At 38.8% G+C, this 21189-nt stretch overlaps 1 protein-coding gene across 1 annotated transcript in view; it reads right to left on the bottom strand.

Annotated features, from left to right (window-relative positions):
- LOC140146192 (A disintegrin and metalloproteinase with thrombospondin motifs 6-like) overlaps positions 1-19486 on the bottom strand; it is a 97008-nt gene extending 77522 nt beyond the window's left edge. The window contains 5 exon segments of the mRNA XM_072167969.1: positions 5048-5190; positions 14751-14797; positions 14800-14833; positions 19276-19376; positions 19379-19486. Coding sequence (XP_072024070.1) covers positions 5048-5190; positions 14751-14797; positions 14800-14833; positions 19276-19376; positions 19379-19457 — 404 coding nt within the window. The 5' untranslated portion in view covers positions 19458-19486.
- Positions 19487-21189: the final 1703 nt, after the last annotated feature.

The following is a 21189-nucleotide window of genomic DNA, read 5'->3' as shown; positions in this document are numbered from 1 at the left end:
GACCTTAAATGAATTTTAAAATATTTTCAACATGTTTAGAATGTCATAAGGATCATTATGCGTCTAAATTTCAGCTCAATCGGAGCATTTGGGAAAACTTGACCTTGACCCCTTTATAACCCCTTAATGACCTTAAATGAATCTTAAAATATTTTTTAAATGTTTAGAATGTCATAAGGATCATTGCATTTAAATTTCAGCTCAATCGAGCATTTTCAGTTAAAATGACCTTTTTGACCCCTGTGACCCCTGGATGACCTCCGACGTTTGGAAATATTTTTATTATATTCTTTATGTTTTCCTCTTTCATATGACACCACTCATGGGGTCATACCTTTGGCATTTAGAGATATGTCCATTTCAGACCAAATGGTTAGTTAGTAAGCTAGTAAGTAAGATAGTAAGTAAGCTAGTAAGTAAGCTAGTAACATTCACTCTTATAGGCTGATACCATTTCATGGTTCAGCAAAAATCAAGATAGGGAGGGGGAATATCCTAAGATCTTACCATTTTTCCAGGGGTGCTGCCCTCTGTATCCCAGGGGCCCACAACCCACCTTTTAAAGGCTTGTGCTCTGCTCACAGGAAATATTCCAAACAGCAGTTCAAGTTCCCAGAAAGGAAATTATTTTCTGATGTCGTGAGGGGGATTACCAGGGAATCAATATATGAATTTTGAACTCTATTAATATTGTATAATCCAAAAAAACAAAAGCATTTGGCTACAATGAGGGTAGAATGAGACATGTTTTTAAATAACTCAACCATATAGGCCTACCGTATCCGGGGTGACATTTTCTAGGGGGTATATTTTTTAAAGGAAGTCTCTGGCAATCACAACATAATGTTAGAAAAATAATTATCAAGCACGAATCACATGGTTTTATTTAAAACAAAACTCACATTGACCAAGAAAACAAATAAAAGCATTAATATTAGAAAGGATGATTCTTATGATAAACAGCCACAAATATGACTTCAAAGCAGTCTATGGTCAACTGCACTGAGCCCCCCGACCTTCAATATGTTCTATCCAATTGAAATGTGTTGAACTTGAATCATGACACTGCCAACATGTTAGTTACATGTTTCCTTCACAAATTGAGCTTACTTCCTAAAATGTTCATAACACAGGTGGTCTACGCATGATAGGGTATGCAGGTGTGACCATATAGGACCCACAGCTTAAAAGTTTCCCCGGTACACTTTTCAAAATCTAAAAAATATTTTTCAAAAAATGTAATAAGGTACATCGTTGGGCAGAAAAAAACCTCCTATGTGTTTGTGGCCCCTGAACATGTTTAAAACAAAACTGCCAAACGGTTACATAGGAGGTTTTGCTTTAAACATGTTCAGGGGCAAATAACACAGGAGGGTTTTCCTACCCAACGATGATGTGTAGCTGGAATTGTTGTACACATTTGGACTAATTTATGGCAAGAGACATCATTGCCTTTAGTCATAATGGCTCATGTAAAAAAGAGCCTGTTTTAAAAGTTATGCGAGTCCATATGAGTCAACTCTCAAATACTACTAGGCTATGATTATTCATGTGTTTGTTAAGGGATCCAAAATGAGCGTTTATTATGCGTTTGACAGTATTTTTTGTGGGACATGAGAGCACCTCAGACCTATCGAATTGCATTCTGAATACGAAGCATGTCTTTCTGATATCAAATAATTTTCATTTTTTTTTAAATCACAATATAATACAAATTTTATGACAAATTATAAAAATTTGATATTTTTCAAATTTTTGATATATAACAGTCCTCGAAGTAAATTATAAATCTAATGATATATTCTTAAAGTGCATGTAGCAGGAGGAAAAGCCGACGTCAATTGAAAATTTTGACCTTTCATATTGAAGATATGGATTTTTTTTCCAAAAGACCTATTTTTTTGGTGTTTTGGGAAAAAAATCCATATCTTCAATACGAAAGTCAAAATTTTCAATTGATCGTCGGCTTTTCATCCCACCTACATACACTTTAAGTATAAATCATCAGATTTATAAAGTTTACTTCAAGTACTGTTAAATATCAAAAATATCAATTTTAATGATTTGCCATAAAATGTGTATTAAATTGCGAATTTCAAAAATCAAAATTATTTGATATCAGAATGACATTCTTCGATTCAGAATGCAATCGATATGTCTGATGTGCTCTAATGTCCCAAAATAAATACTGTCCAAACGCTCATACCCCAGCCCTTAAGGAAAGTAATCAAATTTCAAAGTTGTGAGGTGTGCAATAAAGATGTAAGCATCAATGTGACACAGGAGGGAAACCCCCCTAGTCAGAACTCTTCCCTCCAGTATCCCCCCACACACAAATAAAAACCCAAAATTAGGATTTGTACATTTTTTAAATTCCCACCCCCCTGATATTCACTTTCTCCTCCCCCATCCCCTGAAAAACATCCTGGCAACGCCACTGGGTCCATGCGAGTCCATATGAGTCAACTCTCAAATACTACTAGGCTATGATTATTCATGTGTTTGTTAAGGAAAGTAATCAAATTTCAAAGTTGTGAGGTGTGCAATAAAGATGTAAGCATCAATGTGACACAGGAGGGAAACCCCCCTAGTCAGAACTCTTCCCTCCAGTATCCCCCCACACACAAATAAAAACCCAAAATTAGGATTTGTACATTTTTTTAAATTCCCACCCCCCCTGATATTCACTTTCTCCCTCCCCCATCCCCCTGAAAAACATCCTGGCAACGCCACTGGGTCCAAATTTAAAGAAATATGAGATTTACCGCAAAGGTAAATCGCACAGGCAAGAAAAGCAACAGCAAGAACAAACAGTCTCAATCCATATGGACATGATCATGACTGGGCTATTCCAGTTGAAATCCATACCCCCTATGAAAGACATGACCTTAAATCTTCCACACAGGGAGTGTGAATTGCAAATTTGGTTACCTGAAAGGCTGATTCCATATGAAATCTACACCCCCCCCCCCTGTGGGAGATTAAGGTGATATCTTCCATAGGGGGTGTGGATTTCAACTGGAATAGCCCCCTACTGCCAAGATGCTGTGGTTAGTTTATGTTTCCTTCATAAATTGCGCTTGTTTCCTTGTTCTTTGTCTTCTCTCTAAGTTTGACATTTCAATACAATCTGATGAAGTCATTGCTCTTGTCATATTGCCCAACAGTCAATTGGGATAGTCGATTTAAAATCCACACTACCCCTGTGGAAGATTTAGCTAACATCTTCCACAGAGGGAGTATGAGTTTTGAATATAATAAACAATTGGGTAACTTCCATTTGAAATACTCACTCCAGTTGTGGAAGATATACAATGTAGGTAAAGCCATAATGCAGGGGGAGTCGAGTCTGGGATTATGGGTTCCACAATGAGTAAAAACATACTCCCTCTGTGTTAGATATTTTCAAAATCTTAGACAGGGGTAGTGTGGATTGCAACTGGAATAGCCCATTTTATTTCATTTTATTTAAAAATATTTAAGGTAGAAACCAAAAGATCGATGAAGATCTATTCCCGAGCAAGATTATTTATGTTTCGTGGAAGCAGGGAGGAGATATAATTGTTAATTATAATGTCACGTTTGGACTGCTCAATGGCGTAGCCAAGGGGAAGGTGCAGTCCCCCCTAAGAAGTCTTGCACCCCCATGGGAGGTTGCTCAGACTGATATCGGGACATCAATATCAGGTCTGAGAACATATACATGTGAAAATGAAAGGTTTTTGGAGCCCACACTACTGCATTTTTTTAATCAATGTTTTCTATGACTTTATCTTTCGAATATAAATCTAGAATGGTTAACTCCTAAAGTACACACTCTAAACTGCAATCCATTTTTCCATTTGGCACATTTTCGGTCTGTCGCAAAATAACAAGAAAAACATTTTTCAATACACAAGACATTTTTGAGTGGCAAAACCAAGTGAATTTGTACTCACTACAATATTTCGTCCTACTCGTCGGAGGACTTCATCAGGTATGACTGATATGGTCATCTGATCCACTTTCCCGGGAGATGTCTTTCCGGTGGTGCTTAGACTCTTTTGGAGTCTTTAAAAGCGGATCGTATACGTGGCTAAGGAACGCAAGTTATCAGAAAAAGAACAGACCAAATCAGCAATTTCTGATCATGTAGCCCGGGCCAACCACGTTATTAATTGGGATGATTCAAAGATCCTTGGGCGGGAGCACAACAAGAAGTCTAGAGAAGTTCGAGAAGCCATGGAGATAAGAAGAAGGGGGAGCAAGACCTTAAACAGAGAGGAGGGCACATATTTCCTTAGCCACGTATACGATCCGCTTTTAAAGACTCCAAAAGAGTCTAAGCACCACCGGAAAGACATCTCCCGGGAAAGTGGATCAGATGACCATATCAGTCATACCTGATGAAGTCCTCCGACGTGAAGGACGAAATATTGTAGTGAGTACAAATTCACTTGGTTTTGCCACTCAAAAATGTCTTGTTTATTTAATCTACAAACCTGATGAACTTATTCAACGATTTTTCAATACATCAATGTGCTAGCCTTTGTGCAGAGTGGAGAAGGCTAGAGGAATTCAGCTAAAGCATTTTCCACCCTGATATGGCAGTAACATCAATTCGTTGAGGGCTGGGCATCTGCTTCTCGCACGCATCTATGCGGCGTCAATAAGCGTGGGGGTGGGGGGTGTGTGTGTGTGTACGCCAGCGCTTTGAGTAAACACTAACGATTTGTAGCTGTGCCCAATAAAATGCGCACTGACGTCACTGCCACATCAAGGTGGAAAATGCTTTAGCACCTTATTATCAAAACAGCATTTTATATTGTCATGTTGGCCTAATGATGTCTCAAGATCCATTACATCAGTGCTGGTGATTGTATGGGAAAAGAAATGCATGGTGGGATAACAATTCAGCGCAGGCATCAGCATTGCTTACCTTGTTATTAAGACAAAATTGTCATGTAACAATATCCCATGATGCATTTCATTTGTGCCATTGACATTGTGGGAAAAGAAATAATGCATGGTGGGATATCAATTCGGTGCAGGTGTTAGCATTGCTTACCTTGTTATTAAGACAGCATTGTCATGTAACGCTAACCCACGATCCCCTTCATCTGTGCTGTTGATAACTGGTGTGATTGCCTGTTGCCAGGCACAGAAGCTTTGCAATGACTTGTCTGCATGGTGATTCAGGTTTAAATTACTCTGTAGACAAAAAAAAGAAGAAAATGTAATAGTTTGGGAGTAAATGGGCAATTCTGGGCGTATCAATCATCCACTAAAAACCCACTCATAAGTGGTTGATGGTTGACGGTGAGATTACCTCACATCATCCATAAGTGATCTGTTTCCAGTGGCGGTGCCAGGGGTGGGAGCAACAATGTTGCACTATGATATTTCATGATTTTTGACCCCCTGAAATTCACTTTTCCTCCCTCAATGCCCCTCCCTCTAATCCCCGAAAACAAATCTGATACTGCCACTGACAGTATGACTCCTAGCGTCATTTGGTAGGGAAAAGACTCTGTCAATCTCAATCAATCTGTTACCTTCTGTCACTCAAAACCCATTACTTCATTTACTGATCAGGATGTCAACAAATTAAGATCTCTCTTTCGCTACCCTTCACTTGGCCAAGGCATAGCCATTAAAACAAATAGGTCATCCTAATGAAACATGTACTAATTGGACAGAGAGGTCAGTCAGTTAGGTGACCGCCATAATATTTGTACATACATTATTCCAACAAGTGTGTTATGTACCTGTGATAGTGAGGAAATTTACTAGCAAAACAGGTTCTTGATACCAACGTTCTATCTAGTGGGGCCTCTCACAGTGGTGTCCCCCATCCAGCAACATTTTGGCAGATAAAACTCTTGGGCCCCATAGAATAATAATTATACAGACTTTTCATCAAAATGTAAGTCCACCCGTTAATGAGGCAGAGATGCCACTTAATTTCACTCAAAGAACTGATGAGAAAAACCTGAAAAAGCATGTGAATGGAGGCCAAAAAGCCCCAAAACGGACTGAAAAGAAATAAAAACGTGGGAATTTGGACTCACAAAAAACCTGAATTCAGGCTAAAACCTGAAAAGTGTCATCTCTGATGAGGGCTGTTCATTCCATGAAGTGCCAACAAACTGCTATGCACACAAACCGTGTATTTTTACGGTTTTTCTCCTTTTGCGTATAAAACGTAAATTTAAGCAAAGACACCCAATGCTCAATTGTGTGTATATCACATAACATGAAGGCATGCAACACTGGCCTGATTTGCTAAACACTGTGAACTGGACAAACTTCCACACAAACTTAAAGAAATCATCAGCCTCCTATTTTGTTTGGCACACTTTATAAACACTAGGCGGTTACCCGTATTTGGCGGTTCTCGGCTGTCGCGATTACCTGGCTGATGGTGACTGTACTCACCAAGTTTTATGCCCATAGGACAGTTTTTACTAATTTGACCTCAGGTGACCTCGAAATGACCTTCCAAAATTTGGCTCTAAATGTTGACTGTACCCACCACGTTTCATGCCCATATGACAGTTTTAGTAATTTGACCTTGGATGACCCCAAAATGACCTTCCAAAATTTGACTCTAAAAGGTGACTGTACCCACCAAGTTTCATGCGCATACGACATTTTTTACTAATTTGACCTCAGATGACCCCTGGGTGACCCCGGATGACCCCAAAATGACCTTCCAAAAATTTGGCTATAAAAGTTGACTGTACCCACCAAGTTTCATGCCCATACTATAGTTTTTACTAATTTGACCTCAGATGACCCCTGGATGACCTCGGGTGATCTTGGCCCACTAACTGAAACAAACTTGTTCTGTCTGAGGTCCAGATGCACCCAGCCACCAAGTTTGAGGAACGTATGCGACCCCTAGTCTCCGAGAAAATAGGCGGAAAACAGTTTTTACTAATTTGACCTCAGATGACCCCTGGGTGACCTTGACCCACTAATCAATACAATCTTGCTCTGTCCTAGGTCAAGATGCACCTACCCACCAAGTTTCATGCCCATATGACAGTTTTTACTAATTTGACCCCTAGATGACCTCTGGTGACCTTGACCCACTAACCAATACAAACTCGTTCTGTCCCGGTCAAGACGCACCCACCCGTCAAGTTTGAGGAACGTACACCCCCAGCCCCGAGAAAAACAGTTTTTACTAATTTGACCCCTGGATGACCTTGGGTGACCTTGACCCACTAACCAATATAAACTCGTTCTTCCTCATACCAAGCTGCACCCACCCACCAAGTTTGACGAACGTGCGACCCCCAGTCTCCGAGAAAAGAGGCGGACAGACAAACAAACAAACACACAAACAGACAGATTCTGGTGAATTTTAGTAGGATTATTTTCCTAATGTAGGCATGACAGGAGTCAACCTTTTGTCACCACATTGCTAGACTTCTCCGTAGTCCACTTGCCAATTGTGCACTACTCTGGCTATTACATTTAAGCTTAAAACTCTGATTTAATTAATGAGTGCACAATTGATAGATTTTCACAACTGATCTTTTCAGTCACCGTCGCGCCTCTGTTTGTTAGCTTCCCAAGTGGACTACTGACTTTGCCTTGAGAGTTAGGCCAATTTCTGGCCTAACTAAAATTGGTGATGATGTAATGCATCTTTAAAAATGAATCTGGCTTGTGATTGGTCGCCCAGATCTCGTTATTGTTTAAATCCTCCCGACGCTGCACTGGTACCATTATAACTATACATGGTACACAACTATCTAGGGAATGCGGCGCTTTTGTGCTGGTGGATGAACGTATGCATCTAGCACGTATGGTACCACCATGCTTAGTCTTGTGGTTAGATTTTATTGATAAACAAGTATGATTGACAGTGTGTGAGTCCCGGGGTAAAGTTCTGCTTAAAAGTGAAAGTCCATAGTCGGTTTTTCGGATAATAAACTGGCAGATTCTAAAATTAGAATTGTTCAGTATTGAAGTGTCATTATAATTATGCCATTATGATATGTTGCATTCAATAATATAAGCCTACGTAGGGCCTATTACTTTTACTGTCACAGATATAATTATATAGCCTAAACTTTTTCATAACCATTTTATTCTAGTATTTTGATGTAGGCCTACTAAATATCAGTATAATTTCGAGTTCAACTGAATGCGTTCATCGACATGATTAATAACATTTTTATTTATCAAAAATCGATTATGGCATAGTCTACCACATTGCATGAGTTTTTTCACATTTAATAGTCTACCTTTTTGTTTGGGACACTTTGTAAACTTTATATTCCCAATGTAGGCATGACAGAAGTCTGCCTTTTGTCACTATGTTTGGCTATTCTATTTGAAATCCAAATTCCCCCTGTGGAAGATATAGGTAGTCTTCCATGCAGGACATTATAGATTTCAAACAGGCCCGTATGCAGGATTTTTTTGGGGGGTGCTGATTTTGAAAAGGTGGACTTTTTTCAAGAGGAGGGGGGCGATTGTGTGAAAAGTGGACTTTCTTTCCCAAATATGGACCTTTTTTGACCAAAAAAGCATAAAAAACCTGATTGTGATATTTTGGGACTATTTCTATACTTTTGCAAATTGGGGGGTGTGCCCTCCTCCTGCGTACGGGCCTGATTTCAAATATAATAGACAATTTGAGTAACTTCCATTTAAAATACTAATTCCTATTGTGGAAGATAGGTAAAAGCAACAGTTTAAAAATTATTAACCCTAGATAATTCCATTTCAAAAAACATACTTTTACTTTTCTGTAACTTTCCACAGGGGGAGTGTGAATTTTAAATAGAAGCACCCATTGCATGAATTTTTCCTTCACATTTAACACCATGAATCATAGGTTAAATAACATTTTGTAAGTAAACATTTCAATTGAATTATGATTCCATATGGGCTACCCTACATGTTGAGCCAACTACACAACATAAATTCAAAGTGCTGTTTATGAGTTGCCTTTTAATATATGAACTTTCAAAAATTCAAGGAGTTCAAAAAACAGCCGCTCGTTTTTGTACCTTTACATGAATGAATCCCCACGCTGCAGTGTGAATCAGTAACTCATATCCTTGAATCATTTCGCTGGCTGCCTATCAAATTACATTTTGTCTGCAAGTTGATGCTCTTAAAGCCATGATGTATGATTTCTTTTGCACAGTAAAAAAATAAAGAAACATCTTTTTTCCAGATTTTGGTCGGTTGGATGAGGACAATCAGCAAAACTTCATTTGGCTTAGACTGAGGTGCAATATCATTTGAAATTGGGGTATGGCGTGCAAAAGAAAGCCTACATGTTCGCCATAGGCTTCAACATAAAAAAAGTCTTACATTTTGAGATATTTTCTCAAAATATCAAGAGCTATTTCAAGAGCCACTGAACCAATACTAGGCTTGTTTGTACTTGTTTTTATGCATTTTTCATGCCGATTCCGAATATGGTCATGAACATTTACAATTCTGAAATTTTTGAATTTTCAAAAAAAAAATGGCACTTGTCGCCTGCAGTCGACACAGGGAGAGGGTTAACGTTTTTGTGTGAATGGCTATGACACACTGCTTAATTTGAAGTCTGCAAATGCCAAGAAATTTTAATCAGCTCTAAATTTGATGCAAATATGCCACTTGAATATTACATAAGTTGAAAACAATTTGTGATGCGATCAAGCTATATGAGTCTGATGGTGATCAACATCAAAATTTAGTTTTCAATTTCATTACATGAGTCATTCTCTGAGCTTTATTTTACTGAAAACGCCATCATAATAATATTAGCCTTACGGTTCTAGAGATATTGCCATTTTAGTGTCGCTCAGAACAATAAAATACAAAGTTGAATACTATTATTGGCTATATCTCAAAAAAATTTTAAACAGTAAAACCCGGTGTCGTCACTTAACATTCAAAGGCGTAACGCATGATCGTTCCCTAAGTCAAAAATACCCCCCTATTTTGCGCGGTTTCAAGAAAATTTTCGTAATTTTTTACCCCTATTTTACACGAAAACGGGTACAAATTAGCCTTAAAGAATACCCCTATTTTTTGCATTTCAAGTACACTTTTACAAAAGTACCCCTTTTTTAACATTTCAAGAACACACGCAAAAACACTTCTGATTCATTTTCTTTTCTGAGGAGAACTCTGTTGTCCTTTTAATATATAAATGAGGAAAATAACAGAAAAATATATACAAATACATCCAATAGGATGCATCAAACTCGTCATAATCGCGGCATTTCTGGCATTTGCCACGAAGCGTTTGTGGTCCGGTTTGTGAGTACCCAGTTTGTCAAGGCTCCGGAGGCCGGGCGCGTCATTAATAAAGCCGATGAAAAAAGTCCCATGAATTCAGCGGCCAAACTGGGTAAGTCCCCAGTGACGTAATCGATGTATTCAAACCATGAAACAAATAAAACCGAGTCGAGCGTGTTTAGGCCGGGATATTAGGAAGGCAAAAAAGTTTCACAAAAGTGAAATCCGGGAGTAAATTGAGCGAGAAATGGTAAGATTTCTTGGGATTTCAACATTATCATGATTCACAAAAATATACCCTATTTTTTATTTCGAGTACAACGTCGTCAAAAACAACCCTATTTTTTAAACATCGCGAACATTTTATGTTCGCGAACATAGTTTAAAAATAACCCCTTTTTCTGCGCAATTGGGAACGATCATGCGTACACATAGTCAATGTTAAGTGACGACACCGGGCAGTAAAATCAACTCATATCTCCCAGGATTGCCAAACTTGCTATTTGGTAGTCCAATTGGGGCGACTTTAGATTTCCCCATGACTTTTGACCAATTTCCTGTGCCCATAGAAAGCAATGGTAACAGAAAAAAATTGGGCGACTTTTCAACATTGGCTCCTGCTATTTCCAGTACGTAGTTACTTGTCCCATAGAAACCAACGGTTAAGAGAACAAGAGCACCAATGGTACTGTGGCTCTACGCTTTTTTGGTGGGAAAGCGATTGTTCTTGAAGTCGAATGCGCAACAGGTTGGTAGCTGACCCCTAGGTGACACCAGATGACCCCAAAATGACCTTCCAAAAATCTGACTCTCAATGTTGACTGTACCCACCAAGTTTCATGCCCATATACAAGTTTTTAGTGATTTGACCTCAGATGACCCTTTGGTGACCTCGGATGACCCTGAAATGACCTTCCGAAAATTTGCCTCTTAATGTTGACTGTACCCACCAAGTTTCATGCCCATACGACAGTTTTTAGTAATTTGACCTCAGATGAACCCTGGATGACCTTGGTTGACCCTGAAATGACTTTCCAAAAATTTGACTCTAAATGTTGACTGTACCCACCAAGTTTCATGCCCATACGACAGTTTTTAGTAATTTGACCTCAGATGACCCCTGGATGGCCTCGGGTGACCTTGACCCACGAAACAATACACACTTGTTTTGTCTGGGGTCAAGATGCATCCACCCAGCAAGTTTGAAGAATGTGTGACCCCAGTCTCTGAGAAAATATGTTTTCGCCTGTATTAAGTGTAATGCACAAATTATGCAAATTAAGTATTTCATTACCATACTTTGTGCTCAAAATCGAATCAGGTCGAGACCATCTAGTCATGCTACCCCCTACCAAGTTACATCATCATAGCACTAAGGGTTCTTATGGATTCCCATATACAGCTCCACAAGGCGGATTTCTTCAGATTTCCAACCATTTTGTAGAAGTGTTCCGCATAAATTATGCAAATTAACAACTAAATGCGCATAATCTTTGCCAAAAAACTAACCAGGTCATCAGCAGGTGTGTATCGTTCCCAGAGGTAGCGCTAGAACTAAACACTCCAGTGTACGCAGCCCGGTACGCAGGGACCCCCGAACTTGCAGAAAATTAAAAAGTAGGGGGTCCGGAGTAGAGTTTGGCGAGTCAGATTTGCACAAATGCCGCATAAATATGCTTGCAATAGCGCTAGATTGAAAAAACTGGGGATCTGCAGGGACCCCTGAACTTGCAGAAAATTTAAAAATAGGTGGTCCGAACTCTATTTTGGTGGGTCCGGGACCTCAAAAAGCAACCTAGCGCTAAACCCCTGATCGTTCCTGCCACCAGGTTTAGTTACCATGCGCCCAACGGATCTTCAGATCTTGCTATCAATTTATGCTGATTTTCGCATTCAACGAAAACATACGGTTACGGAGCAAACTTGGATATGCTTCCTCCCACCAAGTAACGTCCCCGCAGGTCTTACGGTTCCCCAGATACACTGAGCTCCGGACGGACACACGCCCCCTCCACCACACACACGGACAGACAGAAATAGTGATTACTAAGGCCCATCCTGAACGAGGTATCGGTACATGAGACCAGATATAAACATAGTTCAGACGAGACAAAAATCAAACCCTCACTCTTTTGCAGTGTTTGTATCCAAAGCTTATGCTTACATTTACAACATTACTTTATCAAATTCGGAAGACTGAACAGTCACTTCCGGGTCCATTTTATCCCTATCTGCACCATTGATCCATTTCAGAATCTGAATTGATGCAGAATTTATCCTCATCTAACAAATACTCATGATTTTCTTCTTCATCTGAAACATTTGCGACATTATTTGCACAACTGAATCACTGCAATTTAATCTTTCCAAAAACTACGACTTTCGCCATTAGAATTGTTTATTGTGAACACATGTGCGAATGGTAGAGGGCTGACATCCTGAATTAATTGCATTACGTCATGCTCATCAGTCTCTACACAGCCACTGTGGTTCCGGTCCCTTCACTTCTAGTGTGGAGCGAGCGGACCAAAGCGGCTGGTGTAGAGAATGAAAATTATATTCATTCCTGATTCATTCATAAAATTCACGGCGCGTCGATTCTACTATGGGTGACGTCGAATTGAAAACAGCAGCAAATTAATTTCCGACATTTTCTTTCGAGATTTATGAAGAAAATATGAATGTTTTTCAACAGATCATCAAATTACTTTATTATATATATTTTTTCAATTGGTAGCGTTACCCACACGCTTTATATATTGCTCCCACGCTTTTTAGAAACCCACCATTTATTCCACAAAATTTTAACCCCCACCCTTTTTACAGATTTTCAGAATTCCCAACCCCACGCTGGTAGAAAGCGTGCCGGATAAACAATGCCAGCTGTGACCTTCGCTGGCGAGACGTTGTTTTCAGGGTTGTCAAACCCGCGATTTGGTAACCCAATTGGGTGACTTTTGAAGATTTTAACCGGGACAATTTCCTGCCCCATAGAATACAAAGGGTAAAGAAAAAAATTGGGCGACTTTTCGATTATTTGATTCGGGCTGAATTTTTTTGGCAACCCTGGTTATTTAGCGTTAATTTAACTAAATTACTACGCCACTGCATGGTCTCTAAATATTTTGAAGTGTTTTCCCATGGTGACGAAACTCCCGAGAACTCAATAAACAATCTGGACAAAGGAATCATCCAATCACGTTTCTAGCCACGTGAGATCACCGCAAAAAAATTCATGATAAAAGGTCACTTTCCCAAAGAAAAATAGTGCAATCCGTCAATTCCCGCCATGATCTCGCAACTTAATTACTCAGACCAAAATAATCTCTAGCGCATACAGGGAACCAAGCAAAACGATAGAAATGACTTGTTTCTCGTGACGACTTTTGACTTTTCTCACTTCAAATAAGTACTTTCCCCACCCCAAATTCACCTCTAAAGGAGTGCAATCGATTGAAAAATAACTCAGCAAAGCTTAGAACCCAATTTGATATCTAGATATCACACACAAAAAAAGCCTTAGTATAAAAAAGCAGCGCCGGAAGTTGCCGAAAAATGAGGTAAAATATGGCTACCATCTAGCTGGACTCCTTAGGCCCATTAGCTCCGCTAAGAGCCAAAAATTGGGCAATTTTTCGATTATTTGACCCGCGATTTGGGCTGAAAAATGTTGGCAACCCTCATAACTTATCCCAAGTTTGGCCACATTATCCTCATTTTGCTTGATCAGGTCCACTGGGCTATTCCAATTGAAATCCATACCCCCTATGGAAGACCTTAATCTCCCACACAGGGTAACCCCATTTGAAATTCACACTCCCTCTGTGGAAGATTACAGCCATGTCTTCCATAGGGGGTATGTATATCAAATGGAGTCACTCAGGTAATCCCATTTGAAATTCACACTCCCTGTGTGGAAGATTAAGATCATACCTTCCATAGGGGGTGTATGGATTTCAACTGGAGTACCCCCATTACAAACTTATCTGGTCTTCCATCTAAAATTCACACTCCCTGTGTGGAAGATTAAGATCATATCTTCCATAGGGGGTGTATGGATTTCAACTGGAGTACCCCCATTACAAACTTATCTGGTCTTCCATCTAAAATTCACACTCCCTGTGTGGAAGATTAAGATCATATCTTCCATAGGGGGTGTATGGATTTCAACTGGAGTACCCCCATTACAAACTTATCTGGTCTTCCATCTAAAATTCACACTCCCTGTGTGGAAGATGAAGATCATATCTTCCATAGGGGGTGTATGGATTTCAACTGAGTATCCCCATTACAAACTTACCTGGTCTTCCATCTAAAATTCACACTCCCTGTGTGGAAGATTAAGATCATATCTTCCATAGGGGGTGTATGGATTTCAACTGGAGTACCCCCATTACAAACTTACCTGGTCTTCCATTTAAAATTTACACTCCCTGTGTGGAAGATTAAGATCATACCTTCCATAGGGGAGTATGGATTTCAACTGGAATAGCCGATGAGCAACTTACCTGGTCTTCTAATAATAGTAGCATTCTAGCAATAGCAATGTTGATAGCTGCCCTATACTGGCATCATGGTAGAGATCCGCAACCTAGCCTCAAGAAAAACACAAAGAAATAACGCATAAATTACACAAAATCAACCATTACATTTGGGCAGGCATTTATAATGAGCTGGTATTTTTATCATTTTGGGATCGGTCAATATTTATAGGAATGAGCAAATCAAAACTTGTTGGATGCTTTTCCACTTGTGTTACTCAAAGGCTTTGTAATTTGTGTAAATTCCAAAAGTGAAAATATTAGTAGTTCTCTGGGTTAGTAGGATGAATAAATTTTAATTTGTACCCAGAGCAGCCAGCGTATATTAATAGTGGGAAAAAACAGTGCATCTGGCAGGATTTGAACCAGCGACCTTTGTATTACTAGCAAGATGCTCTAACCAACTGAGCAACAGAGACACGCTGGAGAAGAACGGAAGATAGAAATAATATAGGTATTAGGTTCAAAATGATGTTCATCACATTCCTAGTGAAAGACATCAAAACCCCATAATATTTATAACATATGTGACCATCCACCACAACTGAGCCCGGATGTCTCCAGTGCCACTATTGAGATATGCTCCATTGAACTTAACAATAAACAATAGGAAACAACGGATTTATTGACTGTTTTATTGATTTTTCAGTACTTAAATGTCAAGTACTATAGACATGATATATATACAATTATACATCATTTTAAAGCTAATTTCAAGCAGAATAGTTTGGTTGAATATCTCAAAAATGATGATTGGCGACTTCAGTGCTCAGTTGTGCTGGATGGTCACATATACACAAAGTCACATAAGGGTCATTCCAACCCTTGGGAATTCTACGGCCACCTGAACAAGACACTATGGACCACAATGGCCTCATCCCAATTGCATAGTTCAATAACCTCAATTAAACAATCATGCTACAAAATTTGACCTCAAGTTGCAGAGTATGAGTTTTTGTACCCAAATTTTTTAAGGTCATTCAATGAATGTACAAATGTATTAGGGTTAAAGAACTGTGCCTTGATAGATGAGCATATTGTGGATCCTCAGAGCCTGATTATTGGGACACCTTGTAAAAATCAACTTTACACACCAATTTATGTACCATAAAGAAAAATGTTGCCCCAAAATAGTAAACATGCTTCTCTCCATAGACCGATAATGTTGTCATTTTCTCAGGGAATTACCATGATTTGGGATATTTTATACCTTCATATGACAGATCGACAGGTGACACAATAAAGATATAAATAGAATAGGAATTAAAATTGAATATTATGTGATACTTAAAGTGCACACCACCAGCCAGGGTTCCAATTTTATTCACTCAGTGTTTTTAGCTTCGCAGTGAAAAAAGTTTCTAGATGTTTTCATTAACAACCTTTAAGGTTATAATAACCCTAACAGGGCTTTTTGGTGCTGGGAAAGGAAAGAAGGAAGTTTTAAAGGAACAAAATGAACAAGGAAGTTGTTTGTTTTGCTCAGGATTTGAACCCCAGACCTGTCAGGGGCCAAGCACGCCATTGGCGACCTGTAGCCACAGGTATTTTGCTGGCCTGGCCAATGAAACCATGTTATGAATGCATCATCATTTCACATGGGATGTATACACACACATTTGCTTCTCTTTGTAAGATTTTGTAAGATTTATTAGCGTTAGGGATAATATGCCTATTTTTATATAGGTAACCCAATGGGAGAAATGTGATAAAAACATTTTGGAAACATAATGTGAAACATCTACTGCCAATTCCATAAAAATACAGCACTAATTTTTTTGGCATTAAAAAAAATATTATCTTGTTTTGCCAAATGAAACATTGATAAATCTTAATCCTTAGTTAGTTCTAACTGGCAATATAAGTTAAATTTTAATATTTTTGCAATTTGAGGGACAATGGGCCAAAAATACATGTAGTATGCATAACTTGAAATTAATCTTTGCACAAGTCTTGTATCAATTAGCAATTGTCAAATTCTGAGATAACCATGTGACTGATTAATTTGATAACCAGGCAGGTTTGGTTCATTCCAGAAGAACTGCCCTGGCGGGGCTTCGTCTTTAATTAAGCTTAAATGTCACAGGATATGGATATGAAAACGCCCTAAATGCACATATATGTTTTTGGCCCTTATTTTCAAAAATTGACCAAAAATTAAAATTTGACTTTCATTAGGCAGAACTTCTTAAAAGATTAGGGTTTAGATATGTTGAATTTGGCAAAACAGGATAATATTTTTTAACCAAACAAATTTAGTACTGTTTTGTTCTGGAAAAGGGAGTAGTGGATACCTGCTTTTGAAGTTTTATGCAAATTCAGTCTACTTCAGCAATTTAAACAATTATTGTGACTCTCACCCTCCCCTTCAACTCCCGGATGTGTATTGCACTCTGTACGTGATTTCCAGGAAATTCTTTTGGCAAAATGTCACCAGTGGTGTGCATAAAGGGAAACAAAACTGCTATGACTTAAATATTCTGAGTTCAGCCAAATAAGGCAAGTAGGTTTTCAAACTTTTAAAATAACCTCATAACTTTTCATAGGGAGTCCCTTGGGAAAGAGGCACTCCCAAGTTTTCAAGTGACAGGGAATTCAAAACAACGAGTCATTTTTGGTGAGAGATTCGACAATACTGACACCCTCAGTGGAGTCGGCAATGTTAATTTTGAGTTCAGTTTGACTCTGCGTTTGGAATTGATATGAATTTTGAAGAACATTCATTCTGCGATCCTGACACAATGACACAGAGAGACATACGTGCAGCCACAGAAGTTGGGCTTATTGTTCCCAATGAAAGTTCTTGTGTCTGGAGTCAGTGGGACAAAATGGCAATTTGTCGGCTTAATAATTTTGCCTGGTAAGGCTGGGGGGTGTCCGATGACTGCACAAACGTGTCACCAATTTTCAATTGAGCTAATTTGACTGTTCTATACTGCTGTATATGCAAATATTACTATTATAGTGAACCAAGTTTGTATAATGATTCATTCCACAATGTAATTAACACTGTCACAGCGTTGGCGAAATATCTTAGAACTTAAAAGTACAATTAAGCTTTATTCTTAAAATTTGCCAATTTTAGGATTAAAATTGCCACTTTGTATATGCTTCAGATGCATATTTGCCTGTAAAGTCATTCTGGAAGTTGGGTCAGTGGAACAAAAAAGCAATTTGCCCCCTTGAATATTTTGCATGGTATGGCTCATGGGGGTAAATGTGGTGTAGACAAATGTGTCAAATTTTACAAATAAGTGGCTTACATTTAATTACTGATTGTGCAAACCCGACTACTTTATAAACTGCTGTACACACCAACATTAATATATAGAATGGGCTAAATGATTAATTAACACTGTCACAGTATTGGTGAAAATTTCTTGGAATGTAACTACAGAAGTTTATTCTTGAAATTGCCCCCATTTTAGCATTAAAATTGCTCATTTTATGTATATTTCAAATGCATTTTGGGAGTGGAAGGAGAGGGACAAAATGGCAAAGCCCCCCTTGGAAAAGGTGTACAGTACTGTACACCCAGGACTGAACAGCTCGGGGGGAGGTTCAATATGGCTGTACAAATGTGTCACCAATTTTCAGGTTATGTGCCTTACTAGTAATATCAGGGCTGTAGCAAGGTTGAAAAATGTGGGGTGGCCATCACAAATGTGGGGCGGCCAAATTACGCCTAAATTGAAATAAAGATATAAAGAAAACATAACAAATTTCTCAAAAAGTGGGGCGGCCATGGCATCCCCGGCTGCCCCGCTTGCTACGGCCCTGAGTAATATTAAACCTTTCTTGGCTATTTATGACTGTACTGCTGCTGCTGTGCTGCACATATTACTATGGAGTGGAGCAATAATGATTCACTTTAATTTTAATAAAATCTAATTACACCTACTACTGTCACACCATTGGGTGAAATTTCATAGAACTTAAAAGTACAAGAAACTTTATTCTTGAAACTGCCCCAATTTCTGAAGAAAAAAACAAATCAAATGATCTAATCATTGTAACTGAAATTAATTTTTTGGATTGTGCTATTCGAGTTGAAATCCACACTCCCCCTATGGAAGATTTTGGAAATATCTTCCACAGGGGGAGTATGTTTTTCAAATGTAATTGATCAGGGTTATTCATTTTGAAACCCACACTCCCCCTGTATTAGGGTTTTACCTATATCTTCCACAACCAACTGGAGTGAGTATTTCATATGGAAGTTACCCAATTGTCTATTCTATTTGAAACTTATACTCCCTCTGTGGAAGACTCAAGCTAAATCTTCCACAGGGGGTAGTGTGGATTTTCAATGGAATAGTCCATACTTGTGTAACTGTACTTATTAAAATAACTCGAACTCTATAAAATTTTACAAAATCTTACTAAGTCATACGGTACTGTTTCATTGACTGGGGTCTTTGCGTGGGAACATAAACGTATGGTCAATTGTGTCGAGTGTCCCCCCCAGTAAAAAAAAATCACAACTACTTACAATGTTCATTAAAGTTAATAAATATGATTCAATATCCTTATCGCCATGGTAACCAACCATCTGTTTATCGGCGACCACTAAAGTTTCTACATTGCGTTCGGACTAATACTGCTAACGTCCGGCGATCGTTTTTTGCGTTGTTTATGAATTTGTTGTGCTATTGTGAAGTCGCTGTGTTGCATCCACCACGACTGCTTGATGGCCTCATCATCTTCTGTATAAGAAAAGAAACGGGGTAAAAAGAAAAGAAAAGGCGTAAACAATGTGAAATAACAATAAACATGGAGGCTTAGGTGACGAAAACAAAAAAAATAAATCTTTGCACTATGGACCACAATAACCTGATCCCAATGGCATAGTCCAATAACCTCAATGAAACAATCATAGTGTAAAATTTGATCTCAAGTTGCTGAGTATGAGTTTTTGTACCCAAATTTTCAAAGGTCATTCAATGAATGTACAAATGTATTGGGGTTTAAGAACTGTGCCCTTGATAGATGAGCATGTTGTTGATCCTAGTGTTGCAGTGGTGGCACCACGGGGGGCAAATTCCCCCAGTCAGAACTCTTGCCCCCCCCCCCACCCCCGTTGCCCCCCAGAAAAACCCATAATTACGAAAAATTCCACTTTTTGCAGTAATTTTGCGCACAATTTCTTGATTTTGGCCCTGAAATTCACTTTGCCCCCCTACCGCCCCCACCCCAGAATAAATTCCTGGCACCACCACTGGTGTTGCAAGTTCATCAAGCCCCCCGCCCCACACTCACACACAGACAAAAAAAAAACTTTCCTATGGCCCTATCCATTATGTAGGCCTATAAAAAGTATAAGCAGCATTAAGATAGGACTTGAACTTGAAGACTGATAATTGATAATGTCTGCAGTGGCTTGCTCCAGTAAAACCACCAATTACATTACTGTCCCTTGGCCATGGCAGCACTGACAGGTCAATGACCTCTCTTTCTTAAAGATACTCCTCAATGTATATGTGTAAACCATGTGAGTAAAAAATCTGCAAAATTTCATTTTCACATCATCTTTACTATACTGAGTTGGAATTCCATGTTGTATGGCTGTTCATTGTAACCAGAGGCCAAAGGGGTATAATTCCCCTCCCCTTCCCCCTCATTCAGGTACCTCCACCCCCATATACCCCCTCCCAAAAAAAAATCCCTGACATGGTATCTATGCCAAATGGGCTGTTCCACATAAAATCCACACTCCCCCAGTGGAAGATCTTGGAAATATCTGCCACAGAGGGATTATTAATTTCAAATGGAATGAGCACATTTCCATTTGAATTTCATACACCCTCTGAGAAAGATTCAACCGGAATCTTCCCCTGAGGGAGAGTGAATTTCAAATGGAGCTTCTAATGTGTTAATTCCATTTAAAATTCATACTTCCTCTGTGGAAGATGTTTCCAAAATTAAAAATCAAAAATATTCCAGAGGGGTAGTGTGGATTTTAACTGCATGGAATAGCCCAATGTCTCTGTTTGAGGCAGTTCCACCAACTGTACCATCATTTGAAAAGCTTGATCTTTTGTATTAATGATATACATTTTCATTCCAAAAGACCTAAAAATGTGTACACTAATAATAATGTACAAAAGGTCAAAATTTTAATGGCTTGCTATTCCTCCCAGCTACATACACTTGAAGTACATGTCATGTTTATAAAGTTTACTTCGATCACTGTTAAATGTCAAAAATATCGATTTTTAATAATTTGACATAAAATTTTATTATGCCGAATTTCAAAAAATCCAAACTATTTGATATCAGCAGGACATTCCTAGTAAATTCAGAATGCAATAATTTGGTGTGTCTGATCATGGAGGTAGTAGTGCTCGCAGGTCCCACAAAAATACTGTGCAATGGTGGGTGACTGACCCCTTAAAGTAGAACATTA

The sequence above is a fragment of the Amphiura filiformis genome, chromosome 2, assembly GCF_039555335.1.
Source record: "Amphiura filiformis chromosome 2, Afil_fr2py, whole genome shotgun sequence".
NCBI lineage: Eukaryota > Metazoa > Echinodermata > Ophiuroidea > Amphilepidida > Amphiuridae > Amphiura > Amphiura filiformis.
Note: the sequence above shows the minus strand (reverse complement) of the source record. Positions and strands in the feature narration are given on the sequence as shown.